Raw genomic sequence first — 20535 nt, 5'->3', positions numbered from 1 at the left:
AACCTTTCCCAAAGCTGCCTTAATCCAGCACACTGGGCAAGCCCTCAGAGAGAAAATGAGGCATTGCTGGTGGAAGTACTTGAAAAATCATCTAAAAATACATCAATAAGAAATTCTTGGTCACTTGGAATCAGCTGTAGGGTTTCTCCAGATCAAAGTCCTTCTTGAATGCTGGTGACCAAGCTCAGGCTGCTTCTCCTTCCCACAGGGTCTCGTGATGCTCCACACTGTGCAGGGACCAAGGCTACAATCAGAGAAGGCTGCAGGAGGTGACTTACCCCTCACATCCATCCTTTTCCTCAGGTTTTCCCTCCTCATCAAGGATGGGGCTGGCAGCTGCAGAGCCCCAACAACAAGCCAGAGAAATCCCTCAGAATTCCCCTGTCTGATTTTCCCATGGTGAAACACCCAGCTGTGAGCTCTTCCCCAAAACACATCCCTGCAAACATGGTGGCTCTACCAGAACAAACATCAGCAGGACTGTGATCTCTGTGGGGACCACGGCTTTTGCTCAAACACCTTTATTTTCTTTTTTCCCCTCACCCTGCCAGGTGATTGTCACAATTTTCCCAGGAAAGGTGTGACACTACAAGCTGTCAGCAGCACCAGCCCTACCTCCCAGGCTGTCATCATCTCCTGTTAGCACACTGGGCTACAGAAAGCTACAGTTGCTTCAGAAAGCTGAAAATAACGCGGTGCCAGAAGGGAAGGGGAAAGTGGGCAGTGAGCTCCATGAGGGAATGAGGAGCCTCTGCCAGCCCTCCCGAGCCAGCAAAGTCACCTCCACTGGGGGATTCTCTGCCTGGCTCAGGTTTAAATCACTCTCTGAGGCAAACATCTCCTGTAAAACACCTCCAGCCTGGGTTGTTATCTTTATATCGTTGGATATAAATGCTCTGGTTGTTTCATCGCGGTAAATCCTGCCTGGCATTTGTGCCAGGGAAAGGGCTCATCCGTGCTGCTGAGGAGGAGGGAGAGGTGCTTGAGACTGGAAAATGAGACTGGAAAATGGGCTTGAGTTGGTTTTTAAGCTCTGCAGAACTTCATGATGGCAGCTGCTGTGATTTGGGCCGTGCACACACACACACACAAACACATCACTGAGGTTCAAAGCTCTGCACTGCCTTTGGAGCACCCACAATCTTCTCCAACTCCATGCCCAGGCTGGTTTCCTGGGGAGTGGAGATGGAAGGGACATGGGGAGGGAGCTGCAGCAAGCATGGCTTAATCCTGAGTCTCCAATAACCAATTCTCCTCTTTATAACAAAGGAGCACCTGAGCAGCTTTGCCAGCAGGTCCAGGCTGCAGCCCTGGCACAAGCACGTTCTCAGTCATGCCCCAGTCTCACCAGCACCTCCCTTGCTGCAGTTTGGCCTCCCCAAAAAGAGGGAGACACAGCCACCCTGCCCTAAAGAGCACTGGTGACAACTGCCCCACATGGCTTCCAAAATCCACATTGCCTCTGGGGGAAGGTCAGGGGGCTTGCACCAACCCTGTCCTCCCACAGAAGTGTTTCACTCCTCTGAGTGATGAAGTGTTGGGAAAGAAATGCTGGAGTAGCTGAGGAAGGAAATCACGGGAGGCAGTGATGGGGGTGTGAGAAGCAAAAGGAGCCCGTGTGCCTGGTGCACAGCAGAGCTGGGTTAGGCACAGTGCTGTCATGTCAAGGAGCTCAAACTCATCTGCTACTCCATTTTCTTTAAAAATTGTATCTGTAGAGGCATTGAGTGGTTCATAGGCAGCCCCACAGCCTCCACCAGGCCAAGGTGCTACAGAATGTGCCTGCAGCAGCATCCCAGAGCAGGGGATGGCTCCCTGCTCTGCCCCCAGTGGGTACCACATCCCTGCCCTGGTCTTCAGGGTCTGCCTTCCCAGCCTTTCCCTTCTCACTCACTAAAGAACAACCTTTACTCAGCCCCAGTCCTCATTTTGCAACAGGCACCAGTGTTTATTTGGTGCATTTGAAGTTTCAGCAGATAATTTTGCTTTTATTCTGTTTGGTATGAAAACCAGCTTTCAAGAGCAGGCTCAGAAATGTCTCTTATCCTCCCAAGCCACTTCTGACCACAGTATTAAACAAACAAAACCAAAAAAGCAAGAAGAAGGCTTTAAGTCTTTAGTTCTGATGCTGCCTTTGGAGCCTGTGAAGATAATTTGGGTTTACTCACAGTTCTGCTCTGTCTCTGGAGTATGTGGCTGCCTCAGTGACACTGAGGATGTTCAGGGAGATTCCATAATTGCAAGGAAAAAAGCTGAGGTGTGACCCACCAGTGGGAATCCCTCTGGTGCTACAGAGCCCCAGGGAGAGGCTGGAGAGACAAATCCCAGCAATCACAGAGAAACAGAGCAATGCAGGGAATCAGAGAGCAGAGAACACCACTCTGGGGCTCCCCTGTCCCACCTGAGCACAGCATCCCACAGCATCCCACAGCCTCTCACAGCTTCCCACAGCCTCTCACAGCATCCCACAGCATCCCACAGCATCCCAAAGCCTCCCACAGCCTCCCACAGCCTCCCACAGCCTCCCACAGCATCCCACAGCCTCCCACAGCATCCCACAGCATCCCACAGCCTCCCACAGCCTCCCACAGCATCCCACAGCCTCCCACAGCATCCCACAGCATCCCCACGTGGGGACCCAGGCCCAGCACAGCCTCCCAACCCTTTCCTATTCATAACAATAATTGGAGGAAACCCTCATTTCCTGCCAAGAACAAATATTTTCCCTAACAGACACCAAACCCTTTGCTATGAGCTGGAAAAATCCATTTGCTCAGACAGGTCATTAGTGATCACTGTGTACTTATTTATTTATTTACTGGTTGCCCTTCCCAGCTTTTCACCTCTGCCTCCTCCTCTGCATCCTCTGGGGATCCAGATCCCTGGAGCACTGCAGGCCCTGTTAAAGTCCTGAGAATTTTAAACTTTCTGTACTAACAGACTCTAACCCCCAAGAAAACACTACATTTGACCTAAAGCCATAGAGAAAACTTCCAAAATTAACTAGTAACACTAAGATTACAAAGTGTATCATTTAATTAGAAGTATATAATATCACTAAATAGAAAAGTTAAAGTTTTAAAATATAGTAATATATATATAAAACTAAAATTAAGATTTTAAAGCACTAACTAATCCTCCTCCTTTACCTTCCTCTTCACCTTCTTCTTCATGACTTTAAATAATATTTTATAATTAAACAAAAAATCCGCATTACAATCTTCAAAAAATTAATTATTAAATTAAAATTTAAACAATTTAAGTACCATTTATTAATTAGATAATTTAACCTTTAAAGACCTTATATAAAAATAGCTAACCATTTCATAACTTATTAATAAAATACTATAAAACTCACAACTTATAATAGAAATTAAAAAAAAAAAACTAAACCTAAACACAAAATACCATCTCTAAAACTTCAACCTCAACCTTTACAAAAATTAAAGAAAACCCAAAAACCAGCAAGGCCCCTCATGCCAACACACTCAGCAGTGCCAGGAGCCCAGTGGGGACAGTGGCAGGGCTGCTCTCCCAGTGATGGCTTTGCAGTGCCATGGATTTCAGTGGAAAAGGGGAAACCTGAGCCTGACTTGTCCCCAGAACTGCCAAAACCCCAGGATTTGGAGTGGCTCATCTTTGGGGAAATTCAGTGATTTGACTTGTCCCAGGGTAGGATGAAACATCACTAACATGGAGTTATTCTTTTTCTCAGCCCTATTCCATTTCCATACTTCATAATTTTCAGCACAGAAGTAACATTTCTGTTGTGCCACTGTGGTTCCCACTTCAGGGCCTAAATGTTAAGGCAGGACCTTATAAAATTTAAAACCAAACCTCATGTCACAGTTTTAGCAGCAGTGAAAAGAGAATACCAGCAAGTAAAGGGATAAAATCACATTGTGGATGACCAAAAATCCAGAGTGTGTGGCACCTGCAACCTCTGCCCTCACCTGCCAAGACCTCCTGCAAATCCAATGCAGACCTGAAATACACCTCACTTTTTTGTCACAGCCTTGGCCTTGGGCTAGCCCTGAGCATCTCTCTCTGGAAAGGAAAAATGAAGGGCCCTTATTTGTTTATTTATTATTTAGTTATTTAGCACCATTTCCTGAAATGCTTTGCCTTCCTCAAATGCTTTGGGAGTTTTTTGCAAGGCAAGTGGTTCCAAGTAACTCCCAGTAGCTCCTAGAGTGCTGGGGTTTTTTTGTAAACCATCATGAAAAATCCCTTTTGACTTTTTTTGAGCCAAAATGCCCCTTTTGAGCATGCTGACTCCTTCAGGGGTGAATCCCTGTGCTTTCTAAAAGCTGTGTTTTGGAGTCACAGAGCACACAAGCCCGGGGATGGAGGGTTAATGAGCACGTGGTGAATCAGATGTGCATCCTCGGGACACAATTGGATTTTGTCCATCTTTGGGACAGACACTGCCAAGCTTTGTTTGTGTTCCCAGCCCTGTCCTCCCATGTGAGTGCAGCACTCAGCCCTGCATCCCTGGGCCTCGTGGTGGGATGGAGCAGGGAGCAGGGGATGGAGGGTGGAGGCAGGAGCAGCAGGTACAGCCAGGAGCAGGGAGGGGATGGAATGGGATGGAACTGGGAGAGACCTTAGAGCCACTTCCTGTGCCTGAAGGTGCTGCACTCAAGCTGGAGAGGGACTTCAGTGACAGGACAAGGGGGACTGCCTTCATACTCCCATAGGGCAGGGTTAAATGGGATTTTGGGAAGAAATCCTTCCCTGTGAGGGTGGGAGGCCCTGGCACGGGGTGCCCAGAGCAGCTGTGGCTGCCCCTGGATCCCTGGAAGTGTCCAAGGCCAGGTTGGACAGGGCTTGGAGCCACCTGGGATAGTGGAAGGTGTCCCTCCCACCTTCAAACCAGTTTCTTTTGATCCTCACCCAAAGGCTTTTTCCCACCAAGCTACAAACTGACCTTTGCAGACTCTCACTCCTGTTTATTTAAAAAACACTGGGGCTTGGAAACTGGAATCTCTCTCAGAAGTTACATCAATAGCAAACTATTTCCTGGGATACGTATGGAATTTAAAACCTCCAGTTTTTTGCCTATCACTGCATTTGGAAATATTTGTCACCAGCTCAAGTGGGTGCTGACGCCAACCAAGATCACTGCCACCTCTCCTGCCCTCTCCAGCAAGCCTGAAAGGTGCCCAAATTTAAACAGAAATTCTCCTTATGTGAAAATTAGAGATTTTTACCCCTCAAGGGAAAACTTGGGTGCTCAGAGAGGAGCGGTCCCTTCTCCCACCCTGCAGTTTGAAATTTCTTCCCACTCAGTGCCAAGACCAGCCTGAATCATTTCAAACTGGTGAGCTGCTTGCTTCAGCCCTGGGAGTGTACAAACTCCTTTGTGCCTGCATCCTCATGGAAACTGCCAGCATTCCTAAGTTTGGAAGGGAAAACAAGGCAGAGGGGCCAGCCAGGCTCCCAACCACCACAAGCATTACACTCTGCACTGTGTCTGGAGACCCTCTGGAGAGTGTCCAGAGGAAGGAATGGAGGCAGGGAAGGATCTGGAGCACCAGGAGCGGCTGAGGGAACCAGGAGAACTTCAGTGCCCAACAGAGCATTGGTGACACAGAGTGACAGGGCTGCTGCCTCTATCTGGAGCTGATTTTAACCCTGAAAACCACAAGGAGCACACATCCTCATTTCAGGGGATGCTCCTGTGATCCCTGGTGCAGATGACTCCATCCTCTGAAGGCACGTGCTCCTCGCAGGGCAGTGAAGTCACCCATGAAAGGCTCTGTCTGTCCAGGGAACAACGTCAATGGTCCCCTTGTGCCCAGACCCTTCCCACAACAGGCACAAAGTCCTCTCTGTAGCTCACCCTCAGCAGGCACAGCCAGGGCTTCACCCTCACCACCTCCTCAGCTGTGCCCACTGCTGCCAGCACCCTCTCACCCACCCATCCCTCACAGAGAGGAAGTTTTGGACTCATGACCATGGGATGCTCTCCATAGGCCATGGAGATGCAGAGCAATATTGTATTTTAATTGTTTTGTTTATTCTAGAGTAGCTATTGTCTGTCTCATATACTGCAAACATGACATAATTACAGAGCTTTGCATAGGAGAAATACTATGGCAGCTGCCTGGAAATCCTCAGTGTTCCTGGGTACAACCTCTGTAGAAAATTGAATGGATTTTAGAGAAAACTCGTCAGGAAAAGAACCAGGAGTACAGCATTTGTTATGAGAGATGTAGCTCTTCAAACTGCAGCTTCTCTGAAGGCTCACAGAGGGACTAAAACCTTGAAGAGCCATCAGAAATGGGGCACAAGAGCCACCTCCAAGCCTTGATTTGCTACCAATACACAGATCCTACAACTGGGAGGAACCAGTATCTCATCACATCTGACAATTCCTGTCAGCAGTGCAAAGCCTTACATGCCACTGAGATATTTGTGCCTTTCTTTTCATGGAAAGTTGTATTTTCAAACTCTCCAGCACCACCCTCCACTTCCAGCCAGGCCTACTCCTGTCTGGGGTTTGTGCTGCAGGGAACATGGCTGGGTTGAACAAATACATATATACATTAAAAATTAGAAAAATAGAATGGTTTGACTTGGAAGGAACTTCAAAGACCATCACATTCCAACCTCTGACTTGGGCAGGGACACTTTCCCCTAGACCAGGCTGCTCCAAGATGTGTCTAACCTGGCCTTAAACATTTAAATATATATGTATAAATATATATATATATATAAATGCATATATAAAAATAAATTATCCATTTAAAAACCACATCTGTATCAAGGATAGCTGTGTTTGGAACCATCCTAACACAAATTGAAATCTGTCAGTGACCACCACATCAAAATTTCAGACAGCAGGAAGCAGAATGGGGAAGAGATAGCGAGGGCTTGCGTGGCCACAGCTGGGGATTATTGCAAATTCCCACTGAGGGCGGTAGTCCCTGGTGTGGGGGACGTGTCACGTGTCCTCTGCAGCTGCCCAGAGCCTGTGTGAAGGAAGGCAATCTGCACACACCAAGATCAGGGCTGGCCCATGGCTCAGCTTCCCGTCAATGACTCAGCCAAGCCACCAAACCCAATGTTTGTGCTGCCACGAGATGTTTCAGCACACAGTGCCTGAGATCCCAGGAAATGTTCACACCAGGATGTCAGAAAGCAGCAGATGTGGAAGTGGGACATGTCAAGTTGCTCTGGAGAAGAATCCACCACACCACGGGGGAGGAAAACGCAGCGGGTGTCTCTCCACCACACAGCATCCCTGGCAGAGTGTGATTTTATTTTAGAAAATCCATCTTCTCACCTAATTCACCCAGATGCTTCTCTGAGTGACTTGCAAAGGGTAAAACCTCTCATTGGTGCCAAAATCAGCCCAGCTGGGAGGACTCCTGGGGTCTAAGAAACCTCCTGTCACCTTTGTGACACTTCTCATTTCCCGTTTATTTTAGATGCATCTATATCAGAAAAAGGAAAACCAGCTCTTTGAAAAACCTCCCAATTCATGGAAAAATCTGATCCCAGCCATTTCTGATCCTGGCCTGCCCCTACAGACACAGTCCCTGGGGCTGTGAGGCCAAGAGCACTGTTCCAGGGAAGGGGAGCAAGCTGTGAGGAGATTCATTACCACTCTGCCAGAACAACTGCTGGGATCAGGGAGGTGGGATGTGCCCTCCTTGGGCTTGCGTTTCACGTGGAAGGAAAGAATAAAAGGATGAGGATGGAAAGCAAGCCCAAACCCTACACTGAAATGAGAGGATGGTTCATATCCTCATGTTAAGGAAGTCAGAGATGCCAGGCCAGGCACCCAAACTCTCCATGACTGGGGTGAAGATAGAAACCAGTTTCTTCCCACCTCACCTGCCTCTGGACTTGAGATAATTAAATGACACCTCATTGTCACCCACTCACCTGACAGAGACCCCCCTGATCACTCCCAGTTTGAGGCAAAGAGGCACAAGGCAAAGAGTTCATGTGCATTCAAAAGGAGCAGAAGGATTATCGTGGTGCCTGTGGCTTTTTAGAATTGTTAGCATTTCAATGACAACCATGTGCAGGGTTTGGTTTCTGCCCAAAGTTGAAGCCTGTCTGGTTTGGTGCCATATGAGCAAATAATAAAGGGAGGGATATGGGCTCACCTTCCCTCTCTGGGCTATGGGAATTGCAGACAGAAGAGACACAACCAGGATTTTGAGGAATGAAAGGCAATATTTTCCAAAGTATTTTCCCTGCCAGCTTAACTTCAACATTTAGTTTTCTCTCTTAATTAGCCTAGTTATGTAGCCATGTAATTGCTTCCAGGAGCGGCTCCCTCCCCTCCTGCTTGGCCTAAATATCCCTCCCAGTATGAAGAAAACATTTCTTTCAGGTCAAATTATTTTTATTTTGATTATGGTACCAGGTTTCAGGCCTACAAACACATGTGATTACCAGCACAAGTGAAAAATTAACCAATCTGCTGCCAGAGCCAGATGCTGATCCAGTACCCAGCACCTCAAAGCCCAGTTCCCACTTTGACATTAGCACCCATGGACTCAGGGAAAGCCCCATGTCTCAGCTTCCCCATGTGAAAAGTGAGTACTTTGTGGATATTTGGAAAGTCCAGTCTGGACACTTTGGCTGTCCTTTGCTTTGCCCATTGCACACGAGGTGTTTCTACCCCATACAAACCCAGACTTGAGCACACGTGCAGCCACACAGACACTTGCCATTATTTCAGCTCTTCCTCTGAAATCACCCAACTTTGCATCTCCTGGGCTGGAAGCCTTAAAAGCAGCCTGGGGGATGCCCAAATGTGCAGGGTTTTCTCGAGCACATTTATTCCCCACCAGGAATTAGTTGGTTTTCCTGGCGTTCCCATCCTGGGGAGGGCTCTGACCGTGCCCCACCAAAGGCAAGAATGCTCCCCGTGACTTGCCTCATCCTGCTCGTCCCTCTGTGCCAGTCCTCCCACGCCAAGATCTGCCTGCCAGTGCTGCTCTCCACAAGTCCTCAGCTCTGAAACCCTGGCCCTTGCACAGCTTTGCTTTCACAGAATCACAAAGTTGGAAGAAACCTTCAAGATCATCGAGCCCACCCCCTTTCTTTCCACTCTGCTCCAGCCCTGCCACCCCACACCCAGCAGCACAGCCCTGCCTTGGGGATTCACCCTCTGCCACGGGCACCTGAGCCTGGCTGGGTTTCCTGCCTGGAAACTGAAAATATCCATGGGAGCTGCTTGGACTGGATCCCACTGGGGAGCTCCTTAGTGATGCTGTTGTTGGTTGTTGGTTGTAGCAACCGCCGGGCGTTCAGCAGCGGCTCCGGCCACCCAGCCTGGAGCAGAGGGACAGGAGGGGCTGGCAGAGGGGCTGCCCATGGACACTAGGAGAGATGCTGCACCAGGCAACCCCTTCCCCATTCCCACAGAGCTTGTGCCACACAGCATGGAGCTTCCAAGCCTTTCCTTGTGGTATCACTTCTCCCAGAGGTTGAACCACCCCGACACTGAGTGATGCTGAGCGTTCAGGCATTGCTTTCTCACTTTGGAAGGTGTTTTGATGTGGGGGACAGCAGCCAGAGAAAACACAGCTATTCCTCAAGCTGAGGGTTTTCCAGGAACATGGACTGAGCTGCTTTTGGACATCCAAGTCATTGGATTTTTTGTCGTCCTTGGATCACCCACCCACGTCAAAGCCATGGCCATCCAAATTATAAACATGTGCCTGGCCTCAGCATCCATTGGAGGGAAAGGGAAGCTCTTGCTGACCCTCGGGATCTCCTAGGCCAAGCCCATTTTTTCAAACCAGCCAGCAAATATTGGACTGATGCAATGGAGAAGCTGCCTCAGAACATCCGCACAGGGCAACAAAGGCCTGTCCAGCCAGAGCCTGAACAGTCTCCTCCTTCCCTTCCATCATACCAGACAACCACAGAATGGTCTGGACTGAAAGGGTCCCTAAAGCCCATCTCATTCCACCCTCTGCCATGGATAGGAACACCTTCCACTGGACTGGGTTGTCCCAAGCCCCATCCAACGAGGCCGTGAACACTTCCAGGGAAGTGAAATGATGCTTGTCTGCTTGTACAGAGAGAATCAGGGGCAGTTGTGCTATTCCACCCTGTGGCTAGTAAAGTATAGCAATACATGTATGTGGTTTTGACTGTCCATCCAGCTTATTATCTAATAAAATAAGCTTGGCATAATAAACGTTCTTGCTGTGATTTATGAAAAGACAAGAGCAATCCTCATGTTTTTTGCCTGATCTCACCCAAATATGTGACTTCTTCACCCTTTTTATCCTCCAACTCCTCTGGAGGAGGAAAAGATGCTCTCTTCCTCCAATACCACTGCGCTGCCAAGCCCAGAACACCATAAAATATCATGTTCTTGTAAGGGGAAAATGCACACACAATGTTGGATCTCACCCATATGGTGAATTTCTCCCAGCAGTTTCCCTGCAGACAACAGGGGATGCCTTGCACCACACAGGCTTTGCTGGCCCCAGCACTACAAAAAATCTTTAGGGCAAACACACCCAACACAGGGATGAAACACAGCATGGAACTAAAACCATGGGGGAATTTTTAAGGCCAGCAGAAGGTGACAGCCCACCCTGGGAAGTGGCCAGGGCACCCCTGCTCCCACAGTGAGAGCCCTGGGGCCTTCACACCCCCCATTATCTCCATTCCACACTGAGCTGATGGTCTCATTGACTTTGAGACTGTAAACTGTTGATGTGGGAAATGTCAAATCATAAAACTGCAGGAAATCTTATGAGTGTGGAAGGGAAATGTTGTCCTTCAATGCAGCCTCTTGCTCTGTCTCTTGCTAATGTCCAGTCACTTGGTCCAGCAGCGAGAAGACCAAGGAGCAAAATCGTCCTTGATTTGTGCTGTAGGTCTGTTATCTGGCTCTGAGCAGCAGATCGAAGAGGGAGGTTATGCTCTGTGTTTGCAACTGAAAATGAAACGTGATAACATCTCTAGAGTGGAAAATTACAGAGCCTAAGCGCAAGTAAAGCCTGTAGCAGTAAGAATTCGACACCTGACAGAGCCAGGGCTGGGGGCCTTGGGGTGCTGCCTTCATCTCACCATGGCAGGCCCAAGGCTCCTCTGCCCTGAACTCAAAAATGAGGGGTTTAACATATTCCTGCTCAAAACCCGCGCCAGTAGGAAATGACAACACGGCGCACTTGGCATGCAAAGAGAATAGAAACGCATGAATTTGCCAAAGAAATCCATTCAGAAGGGAAGGGGTTATTCTGCCTGGCCAGCAGGATGTGTTTCCCCATAACACCCACACTACTCTTCGTGCCACCCACCCACCCTGGAGGACGCTGAAGGCTCTTGAGAACACCTGAGCCACTGGCAGGGACGCGAGGGCTGAAGGCCCTTGAGAACACCTGAGCCACTGGCAGGGACAGCCCCATCGCCTCTTACCTGGGTCATCTTGGCGAGGTCCAGCGAGGGCCGCTCCTCCTGGACCTCCTCGGGCCTCCTGCGCTTGATGCCCACCTTTTTGTCGTTGAGGACGCAGGGCTGGGAGCGGCTGCGGGCCAGGCCGGCGGCGCGGCGGCCCAGCTCGGGCGTGGAGGCGGGCGTGCTGCAGGCCGAGGGCGCGCCGTACTCCGAGCACGAGAAGCGCTCGTGCGAGCAGGACAGGGACCTCTGAATGTCCACCCTGTCTCCCCCGTGGCCTCCAGCAGCCGATCTCCTGGGCTGCCCAGCGCAGAGCGGGTTGGAGCGGGCGGGCAGGCTGAAGCTGGAGCTCCTCTGCATGGTGGCGAAGCCGTTGGAGTAGCGCTGCACGCTGCCGCCGCTGTAGCAGCGCCTCTTCTCCACCGGCGTCCACACCTTGGAGCCCAGGGGTCTCCACGAGGTCCCACAGCCCGACATCTCATCCGAGAAGGACAGAGAGCGGCACTGGCGCTTGCTGGGAGGGGCGGAGGGGTGGCCGTGGGGGTCGCTGAGGCTCAGCTCCTTGATCAGGTTGGTGACGGAGCAGGCGCCGGCCGTGTCCCTGGGCCAGCGCGAGCCCTCCTCGCCCTTGTCCGACAGGCAGTCCCAGATGCTGGCGCCCGGCTGCTCGAGCTGGAGTGGACATTTCCTGCTGAGATCTCTCCATCTGTCATTTTCTGGTTCAGAAAGGAGAAAAGAAAGGGGGGAAAAAAAAAACAAACAACACACACGCACAGGCATTAGCGTTAATTAATTCCGCGACTCGCTTTCTACGTCCATAAACAAAAAGAGTAGCATATGGGACGTTTTCCAGTACAAATTAATTAACTCTTGGAATATGGTTTCCTGAACTGCCAGCAGAGTGGGTTGTGTGGTGTAGATGGAGAGAGAGAGACAAAGTGACAGTCCCAGCAGGAGCAAAACTGCTAGAAGAAGATAAAAACATGCCTCTGAATATTCCAGGTTGCACTAGCTAAGGGGAATTCAGCAGTGTAAAATGTTGTGGCTATTGGTTATCTCTGGGCTAAATCATGTCTCAGATGTGTGTGGTTTGTCCTGGGCTCCACAACTGACAATTGCCTGAATTTACAGCTGAATTTAAAAAACATGGAATCACAGAATCTCTGAGGTTGGAAAAGCCTTCTAGGGTCATTGAGTCCAGTCATTAACCCAGCACTGCCAAGGCCACTGCCTCATGTCCCCAAGGGCCACATGGCTTTTAAATCCCTCCAGGGATGGGGACTCCACCCCTGCCCAGGGTTGGACAGCCCTTTCCATGAAGAAATTTTCCCTAAAATCCAATCTAAACCTCCCTTGGTGCAACTTCAGGCAGTTTCCTCTTGTTTTATTACTTTTTTACCTGGAAGGAGATCCCCACCTGGCTGCACCCTCCTGTTAAGAAATTGTGCAGAGTGAGAAGGTGCCCCCAGAGCCTCCTTTTCTCCAGGCTGAGCCCCCTCATCTCCCTCAGCTGTTTTTATCAAACTTGTGCTCCAGACCCTTCCCCAGCTTCCCATGGACAGCCACGGTGGAAGAGAAGATTAAGGAGGATGATCTCATTCCCACACACATCCCACTAACAGCAAAAGAGGAAAGCAAAGCACCCTCAGGGCTGGGCTGCCCTGCAAAGGACGGGGCTCTTTGCAGATACACCTTCAACGCTCAGCAGGAAAACCATGGCAGGACAACCCCGCAGCTGCTGCAGTGGAAAAAAGTCATCAGCCAACAGCCTCTCCCCAGTGCCTGTTTTTGTCGTTGGCTGCTGCACACACAGCAAAGCCGTGCCGGAGAACCCTCGCTGCCAAGTTTCACATGATTGTATCTAAACCAGGCGATATTTTGGGGGCTTTTTGGGTATTTCCACTCAGGCAACTGAAGGATGAATTAAAAGCTGTGCCCAGCCCGCAGCTGCAGGTACCAGCCTGGTAGGAAAGATGCAACGGTGCAGAACGCTTCTGACTAAGGTTTCAAGTCAGGAGGTCAGATTTGGGGCCCCTTGCACCACTCTTGGCCAATTTTCCCATTTCTCCCTTCTCCAGCTGCTGCCATAACAGCTCCAGCCACAAACAGCCTGGCTCTGCCCGCAGTAACCGCACGGCATTTCAACTGTTGCTCTCCTCATTTTAATAAACACAATGAAAAGTGAGAAATCTGCTCTAGACAACTCCATCTATGTTTAGATCTTTATTATTTTTCCTCTGTACTATGCTGCCAGCAGAGAGATTTCTTGGGTCAGGTCAGCAGACAAAAGAAACAGAAATAGAAGCCGATTTTTCATGGCAAGCTGCCACGAGCCTCTGGCTGGAGACTGTACAAAAGGCCTTGGTGAGGAGGATACGGGACACCTTCCTCTTTCACCCCTGCTTCAGCACAAACAGCTATAAATCTTCCAAACCTGGCAAAGAAAATGGTAAAAGCACCACTATATCCCCAGCCCCAGCTTGGGGTTATTTGCTTTTCCCCTTGCACAATGTGAGCTGGCACAACCTGGCCCCTCCGAGTCCCCCGCCATCACTGACCAGTCCCAAAATACCAGGTAGTCCAGAAAATGGGTTTTCAGTGCAAGTAGGAAGCAGGTTGTCCTGAAAAAAATTGAAAATGGAGTAGTCTAAGGGCTGAGGGTATAATTAAAGAACTCTGGAAAGCCTTAGTGAGGAAAAGCAGCTGGTTTTCTGCTCAGTTTTTAAAGACTAAGAGTCCCATCCTGCGCACGTTGATAACGATAATTGCACTGGAGCCATTAATTCTGCTGCAGTTAAACATGTATTAATTTTTTTTTTAAACTACAAACCTCAGCCTGGTTTACCCTGAGGCAAGCAATTTGTTCCAGGATAAAACCCACCACGAGAGCCCTTGGTCTGCAAGTGAGCTGCCTGGCTGGAAAACTCTCCTTTGCCTGTTGGAGAACAAAGGGACAACCAGAGCATGCTGTGAGTGCAGCCTGAGGGGCTCTTGCCCTGCTTAAACAGGTCCTTCTTGGCTGTTAGTGTCCCTGGATGAAACAGCACCTTACTTCTGGATTTTGACTTAAAACTGAAAAAAATAAACATTGACACCTCAACAAAACCCAGCTGTTCTCTCACAAAACCTTCACTGCGTCAAACAAACCCTCATGGTGCTCGTGGGCTGGAGTCACAGCCCAAAACTGGGGACATGGGTGTTGTCCTCCATACCTGAGAGCTCTGCACTGCCCCACGGGGCACAGGATCCACCCTCAGAGCACCACAGCCAGGTTTCCAAAGGCTGAGCTCCAGGAGCTGCAGGAGCAGCCCACGGACACATCAGGCAGCTCAGTGATGGCCCTGAGCTTTCTATATGAAAAGCTATCTGCTGTGCCCCTCTGGTGACACAGAGTAAATTTTACTGGCCACTCATAACCACAGAGAAGGGTGTAAAACCAAAATGCTGACACAACTTTAACTACAGCGACACAAATGTGCTGCTATAATATTTTTACAGTTCCTTTTTATACATAATGCATGATCCTTCTGCTCAAGTTTCCTCTACGTTCTTTTCCCATGAAATAATTTACATTAATACATAATTTATTGTGGCAACTTGTAAAGCAATTAGAGGTTTCAATCAATTTTTCTTATCCTTTTTGGCAGATAAATTCTGTTTGGAACCTAACCCAAACATTTGTCTGGGCACAGGTGCACATCCAATTCCCTTTTTTTCCGTGTTGTTCAAGTGGAATTTTGGTCTCACAGTTCCTGTGCACAGGGGAAAAGGCAGCCTGCATTTTCCACTGCCCCCTGTTTATGTTCAGGAGATAATTTCTAACTGTGGGACACATTTAATGCTTGTAATTAGCTGATGGCAGTGCCAGGGAGCATTCCTAGTGCAGAAATAAGATCAAAATACAATGGGCAGAGCTGTGCTTCAATGGGAAATGAAAACAACAGCCCCAAAATCTGCTCTGGAGATTAAACACACCTGTGGGCTGTGGGCTCCTTGTGCCAACAGCCTGCATGGGGGAGGGAAATCCCAACCCTGACAGTGAAACCTGCCTAGCTCTTCAGTGGGATGCTCTGGAGAGGTGTGCCTGCTCCAGATACACCTCAGCACAACTCCCCCAGCAGCTCCTTCTCTCTGCAGGGTGACTGTGTTTGAATGTGCACCAAGATGCTCCTCACTGATGGCCTTTCCAAAAAAAAACCCCAAAATCCAGAAAGCCCAGGTTCAGCAAGAGGAGGCATGAAAGCCTGGCAGGTGCTTTCAGGATGGATGGATGCATTCAAGGGCCATCACCCCCATGAAGGGGTTCAAGGTTGGACTTGACCATCTTGGAGGTCTTTTCCAACCTTCATGATCCCATGAGCTGGCTTTTCTCCTGGTTTCTTGGCTCTCCTCTGTCACCCAAGGATGGTGAAAAGCCACTTCCAAGAAAGAGCTGTGCAACAGTGAGCCCAAGGCTGCAGCCCTGCCCTGGCACGCTCAGAGCAATGATGCTGCCAAACATGGTGGAGGAGCGATGTGACAGTGCCAAAGGACAGACAAACCGACCTGAGTGCCCCATCCCTCACCCTGCTCTGCTGCAGCACCCTAGGAGGGCAAACTCAGAGAGCCCTCCAAGGGAAAAAGCAAATGATGGCTGCTTTGAAAAGAGCACTTCCCAGAGGATGAGTGCAGGATCTGTCCCCAGTGGCTCAAAGCCACCCTCCTCCTCCTCCTCCTCCTCCTGCCTTTTACAACCAGGGCCAGGGCTGGGATCCTGCATGGGCAAGCACCTTGTCACTGCCTCAATAAAACCCTGCCTGCAGCTTCCCTCAGAGATAATTTCCTGCTTACACAGAAAGCAGGAGATCACAACTGTCAGCACACACCTACTGAGCTTCTCTTACTGGGTCAGGTTGGACAGGGCTTGGAGCAACCTGGGACAGTGGAAGGTGTCCCTGCCATGGCCAGAGGTGGAGTGAGATCATCTTTAATGCCCCTTCCAATTCAAACCATTCTGGGATTCTATTACTTTTGACTTCCTGTATTGGAATTTTTCTGTCTTTGGGTGGATAGCAAAAGGCATGGGCAGGGACACCTTCCACTATCCCAGGTTGCTCCAAGCCCCATCCAGCCTGATTTTGAACATTTCCAGGGATAGGGCATCCACAGCTGCTCTGGGCAGCCTGTGCCAGGCCCTCACCACTCCAATTTTCCAATATGCCACCTTTTTCTAGCACAGATATTATCACTGGGAACCTGCCATGGAGACTGCTGAGGAAAGAAAAGGAAAAAAAGGAGGGAAAAAATACCAAACCAGCAAACTATCCATCAACAGGACAATTCTCACACTCCTGGGTGCTTCAAGGACCCATCAAGGAGAAGGGAAAGCAGTAGTTGTTGAATTTATAGTTTTAGGCATTTCACCTTTAATCTTCCTCCAAGCAAAGGGCTATGTAGATATAAAACCCAATCTTTTTAGTAATATTATCATTTCACTGGCAGAAATATTTCTCACAAATCTAAAAGCCAAAAGATTATTTAAGTCACCCTGAGAATTGGACCTAACCATGCATCATCCAATATATCAAGTCTTTAAGAATGTTTACTCAATATAGTGAGTTTGGTTACAATCTATAATCCATTTTCAGATTCTTGCAGTGTTTAGTACCTTACAAGAAAAGCTCCAGGGTTTGGATGATGCTCTCCCTGGCAGAGGCTGAGCTTCCCTCTGCCCTCCTGCCCCTTGGCCACAGGGTCCAGAAATAAACTGCCCTCCTGCCCAAAGCTGCCCTCATCCCAAAGGTATCAAAAAGGTTATTTTCTAAGATTCTCTTTTATCTAAAACAAAAAAAAAAAAATCAGCCAACGTCCATCCAAACCTCCCACATAGGTAGGACTGTGAGTCTTTGCCTCATGTTGTCTGAGCTACCAGTCCAAACTTCACTGTGTTTATTTATCCCAGTGCTTTCAACCAACAGGGACTTGGCCCTTTGAACTAAAATATTCCCCAAGTTTTGCATTTTGACAGTAACTTATTTAAAAAGCCAAGCAAGTTTTCATCCTGGGTTAGTCTGTGATTGTGGCCTACATTTGGGGACATCAAGAACTCTCGGAGAAAATAACTAAAATGAAACTCAAGCTAAGCAATGCCCTCACAGGAGGGAAGGATGGGCTCCTCTTGACTGGGCATGACAGGGACCACAGCAGGGCAAGCTGAGGTCAAGGAGGTGACATTCAGTTCCCTCAGAAGGAGGATAATTTGGCAGAAGGCTCTGTAAAAGCTCCTAAAGACAGGCTGCTCCTCAATTAGGCAGAGACTCTGTATCTGCTGAAGAGCCTGCCAGTGCCACAGTGCAAGACAAAACCATCTGATTTGGGTTCTTTGTTCCTCACTCATGTTTGAAAGGCAGGGGAGAGGGAAGGGGCTGTCTCTATCCCTTCTTGACTTTGATTTTCATCTGAAAAACCCCACAAATGCTGTCCATCTCCCCAGACTGCCAATGGCTGGAGCTATCAGGGAGCTTGGGGGACATCTCCTGTCAGTGCATGTGCTCTCATTAACACTAATGAGAGCTGTGCCCATGAGCAACAGGGGCAGCCTCTTTGTCTGTGGAGGGTTGGCTCTCACAGCAAGGAGCTGGGCTCAAACTTGACCTACAATTTTAATTGGGTTTTGAGGCCTGGCCCAGTGATTGGCTCCCTGCTAGGAAGGCCAAAGAGAAGAGCACAGCAGCACATCCTGTGGCACTATCAGTGTTTCAGCATCATCAGCCAAGGCACCAATCCTCCATCCATTTTGGTGGCTGTTCAGCATAAAATCTGGTAGCAAGCTCTGACATAAATGGCATCAAACATATTACATCATGGCTCCTGTCAACAGCAAAATTGAGACATTTTCCTTATTGTTTGAGGCCTGTGCAACCACTTTGTGGCAGGTGGTAGAACATCTCAGTGAGAATGCTGTTATTTATTGCTTGCATCATGCAAACAGTCTTGGGCTGGGTACTCAAACACAACCTCAGACCCCAAATGTTTATCATCTCAGCTGTAAGAGTAGCTCTAAAAATAAGCAGATGTAGCAAAGGGGAGGGGAAAGGAGATAAGCAATTCGCTCAGCAATGGCAACAGGGCACAAAAAGTACCTCTGGGGGGGAGAGGGGCACAGGTGTGGTGGGGTGGGCTGCAGGGGAGTGGTTTTGGAGACATCCAAAAGTCAGGACAGCCTCCCACCCATCACTGTGAGGAAGTGGGAGCAGAGGAAACACAGAGAGAAGTTTCTGTACTCACCCATCACGCCACAGGAGAAGAGGGTAGGTCCTTGACTCATCTTTGGAGTGTGCTGCAAACAACCAGAAAAAACTATTTCACTTCTCACAGACCCAGCCTGGGCATCAGACACCACCCTCCAGCCTGGGCAGAGCCTCCCATGGCCCTGATCCAGCAGGGACCAGACACAGCCACCTTTCCTCAAGAAAATCAACTTTAATTAAACTCTGGGCAGAGTCCTTGACAAGGCTTGCAGACCAAGGGTCCTGCAGCCAGCCCTTACCTCAGGGAAGAGCTGCAGTGAGGTCCCAAAACTCTGGAGAAACTAAAATGGGAGCTGCAATTCAATGGTAATCCTGGATTGGGCAAGAAAGGAGCAAAAATGGTATCTTGAACCTCATCCAAGCCCATTAAGGCCTCCCCACCTAGGTACAAAGAAGCTATTTAGCTTTTTCAAGCATTTAATGTGTTTCTAAGGCAAGGTATCCTCACCTCAGCACTTCTGGGGAGTCTGCACTCAGATTGTGCTGATTTGCACTAAAAACAGAGGGAAATGCCACTGCATGGGTACAAAATAATCCTGGTTGCTTTTCACACTGTTTTTTTTTTTTCCTCAAGAATTTTCCTCTTGACAGCGTAAGAGACACCATCAGGCTTCTAAAAATGAGCATGGATGGGTTCACATGTAATAAATCAATATGTTACCCACAGCTGCATGCCATTTCAGCTATGCCTGCAAAAACACACTTTCATACTAATTGTTCCTTTATTATCCCTAAAAATATCCATATTCTGGCTTCTGAAGTGTCTATCCTGGCAACACCATCCCGTCTGACTGGGGCTTTACATCATCTGAGGGAAGCACCAGCACAGCCCCCACGTCCATCTGCACTGCCATAATTGTGTTTTATCTGGCATTGGGCCACTGCACTCACACCTTCCCTCCTGATCCACGTTTCACACGTTGCCTGCTCACATAACTACAGAATCTCACAATGGTTTGGGTTGGAAAGGACCTTAAAGACATCCAGTTCCACCTGGGCAGGGTCACCTTCCATGTGTCCAGGTTGCTCCAAGCCCCATCCAGCCTGGCTTTGGACACTTTCAGGGATGGAGCAGCCACAGTTTCTCTGTGCCAGAATCTCCAGTGCATCATGAGGACTGGAGATTATATAATAATAATAATAATAATAATAATAATAATAATAATAATAATAATAATGTACCAAATGATGGCACCTGAGCAATCCAATAAAGGCTCCCACCTCCTATACAGAATGCTGGAAATAATGAGTGTAGAGGGATAGGGAGGCACAGAACAGCTACAGGGTGTGGATGTGGAGAAGGTAAATAAGGGTCAGTCACCTCTGGGGCATGTGCCACTTTTCTGGGTGAAGTGAGGATATCTCCATCTGTCAAGCCCCACCTTATGATCCATCAGCAGAATTAATCAGGAGGCAGAGAGGACAGGCAGCTGTCTCCAAGGAGCAGCCAAAGTGGAGCAGAGATGGAAGTGGGACAAGCCCCAGAGAAGGCAGGGGCTGTGCCAGTGCACATCTGTGTGCCAGCCCCAGAGAGCAGGCACTGTCTGCAAGGCAGGAGGGAGAGGAGCCTGACATATGTCCCATATCGAGTATAATTACCATTTTGTAAGAATTTTCATACCAAACTGGGAGCTGAACCAAAGGAGCCCACTGGCTGTTGGCAGGAGGCACTGCCCCAGTGCTCAGACATTTATTTCCTTTGGGTTTCGCTTTTTGGCCTTCCCCATGAAGACAACAGAAACATTCTTGCTTTCTTCAGTGGATCAGCCTTCTTGTGACTGTCTGCCCAATTTAACAATCCAGGCAACCCAGCAATTCCCCTTGTGGACCCAGGACTGTCCCTGCACTCCTGACCCAGCCC

The 20535-nt window shown here is 49.0% G+C and overlaps 1 protein-coding gene across 7 annotated transcripts in view; it reads right to left on the bottom strand.

The window, feature by feature from the left end:
- FAM53B (family with sequence similarity 53 member B) overlaps window positions 1-20535 on the bottom strand; it is a 46176-nt gene that overhangs the window by 6740 nt on the left and 18901 nt on the right. For 5 of the 7 annotated variants that reach the window (XM_077182787.1, XM_077182785.1, XM_054637076.2 and 2 more), the window contains 2 exons: window positions 18652-18703; window positions 11407-12101 (listed from right to left, as the gene is read on the bottom strand). In XM_077182787.1, coding sequence (XP_077038902.1) covers window positions 11407-12101; window positions 18652-18691 — 735 coding nt within the window. In that variant the 5' untranslated portion in view covers window positions 18692-18703. Of the gene's footprint in view, window positions 1-11406; window positions 12102-18651; window positions 18724-18913; window positions 18968-20535 lie in introns of those variants that run through there. The other 2 variants (XM_077182789.1, XM_077182786.1) reach the window with 2 other exon arrangements.

This window comes from Agelaius phoeniceus, chromosome 9, assembly GCF_051311805.1.
Source record: "Agelaius phoeniceus isolate bAgePho1 chromosome 9, bAgePho1.hap1, whole genome shotgun sequence".
Lineage (NCBI taxonomy): Eukaryota > Metazoa > Chordata > Aves > Passeriformes > Icteridae > Agelaius > Agelaius phoeniceus.
The sequence above is the reverse complement of the archived record's forward strand: the minus strand, read 5'-3'. Positions and strand labels throughout refer to the sequence as shown.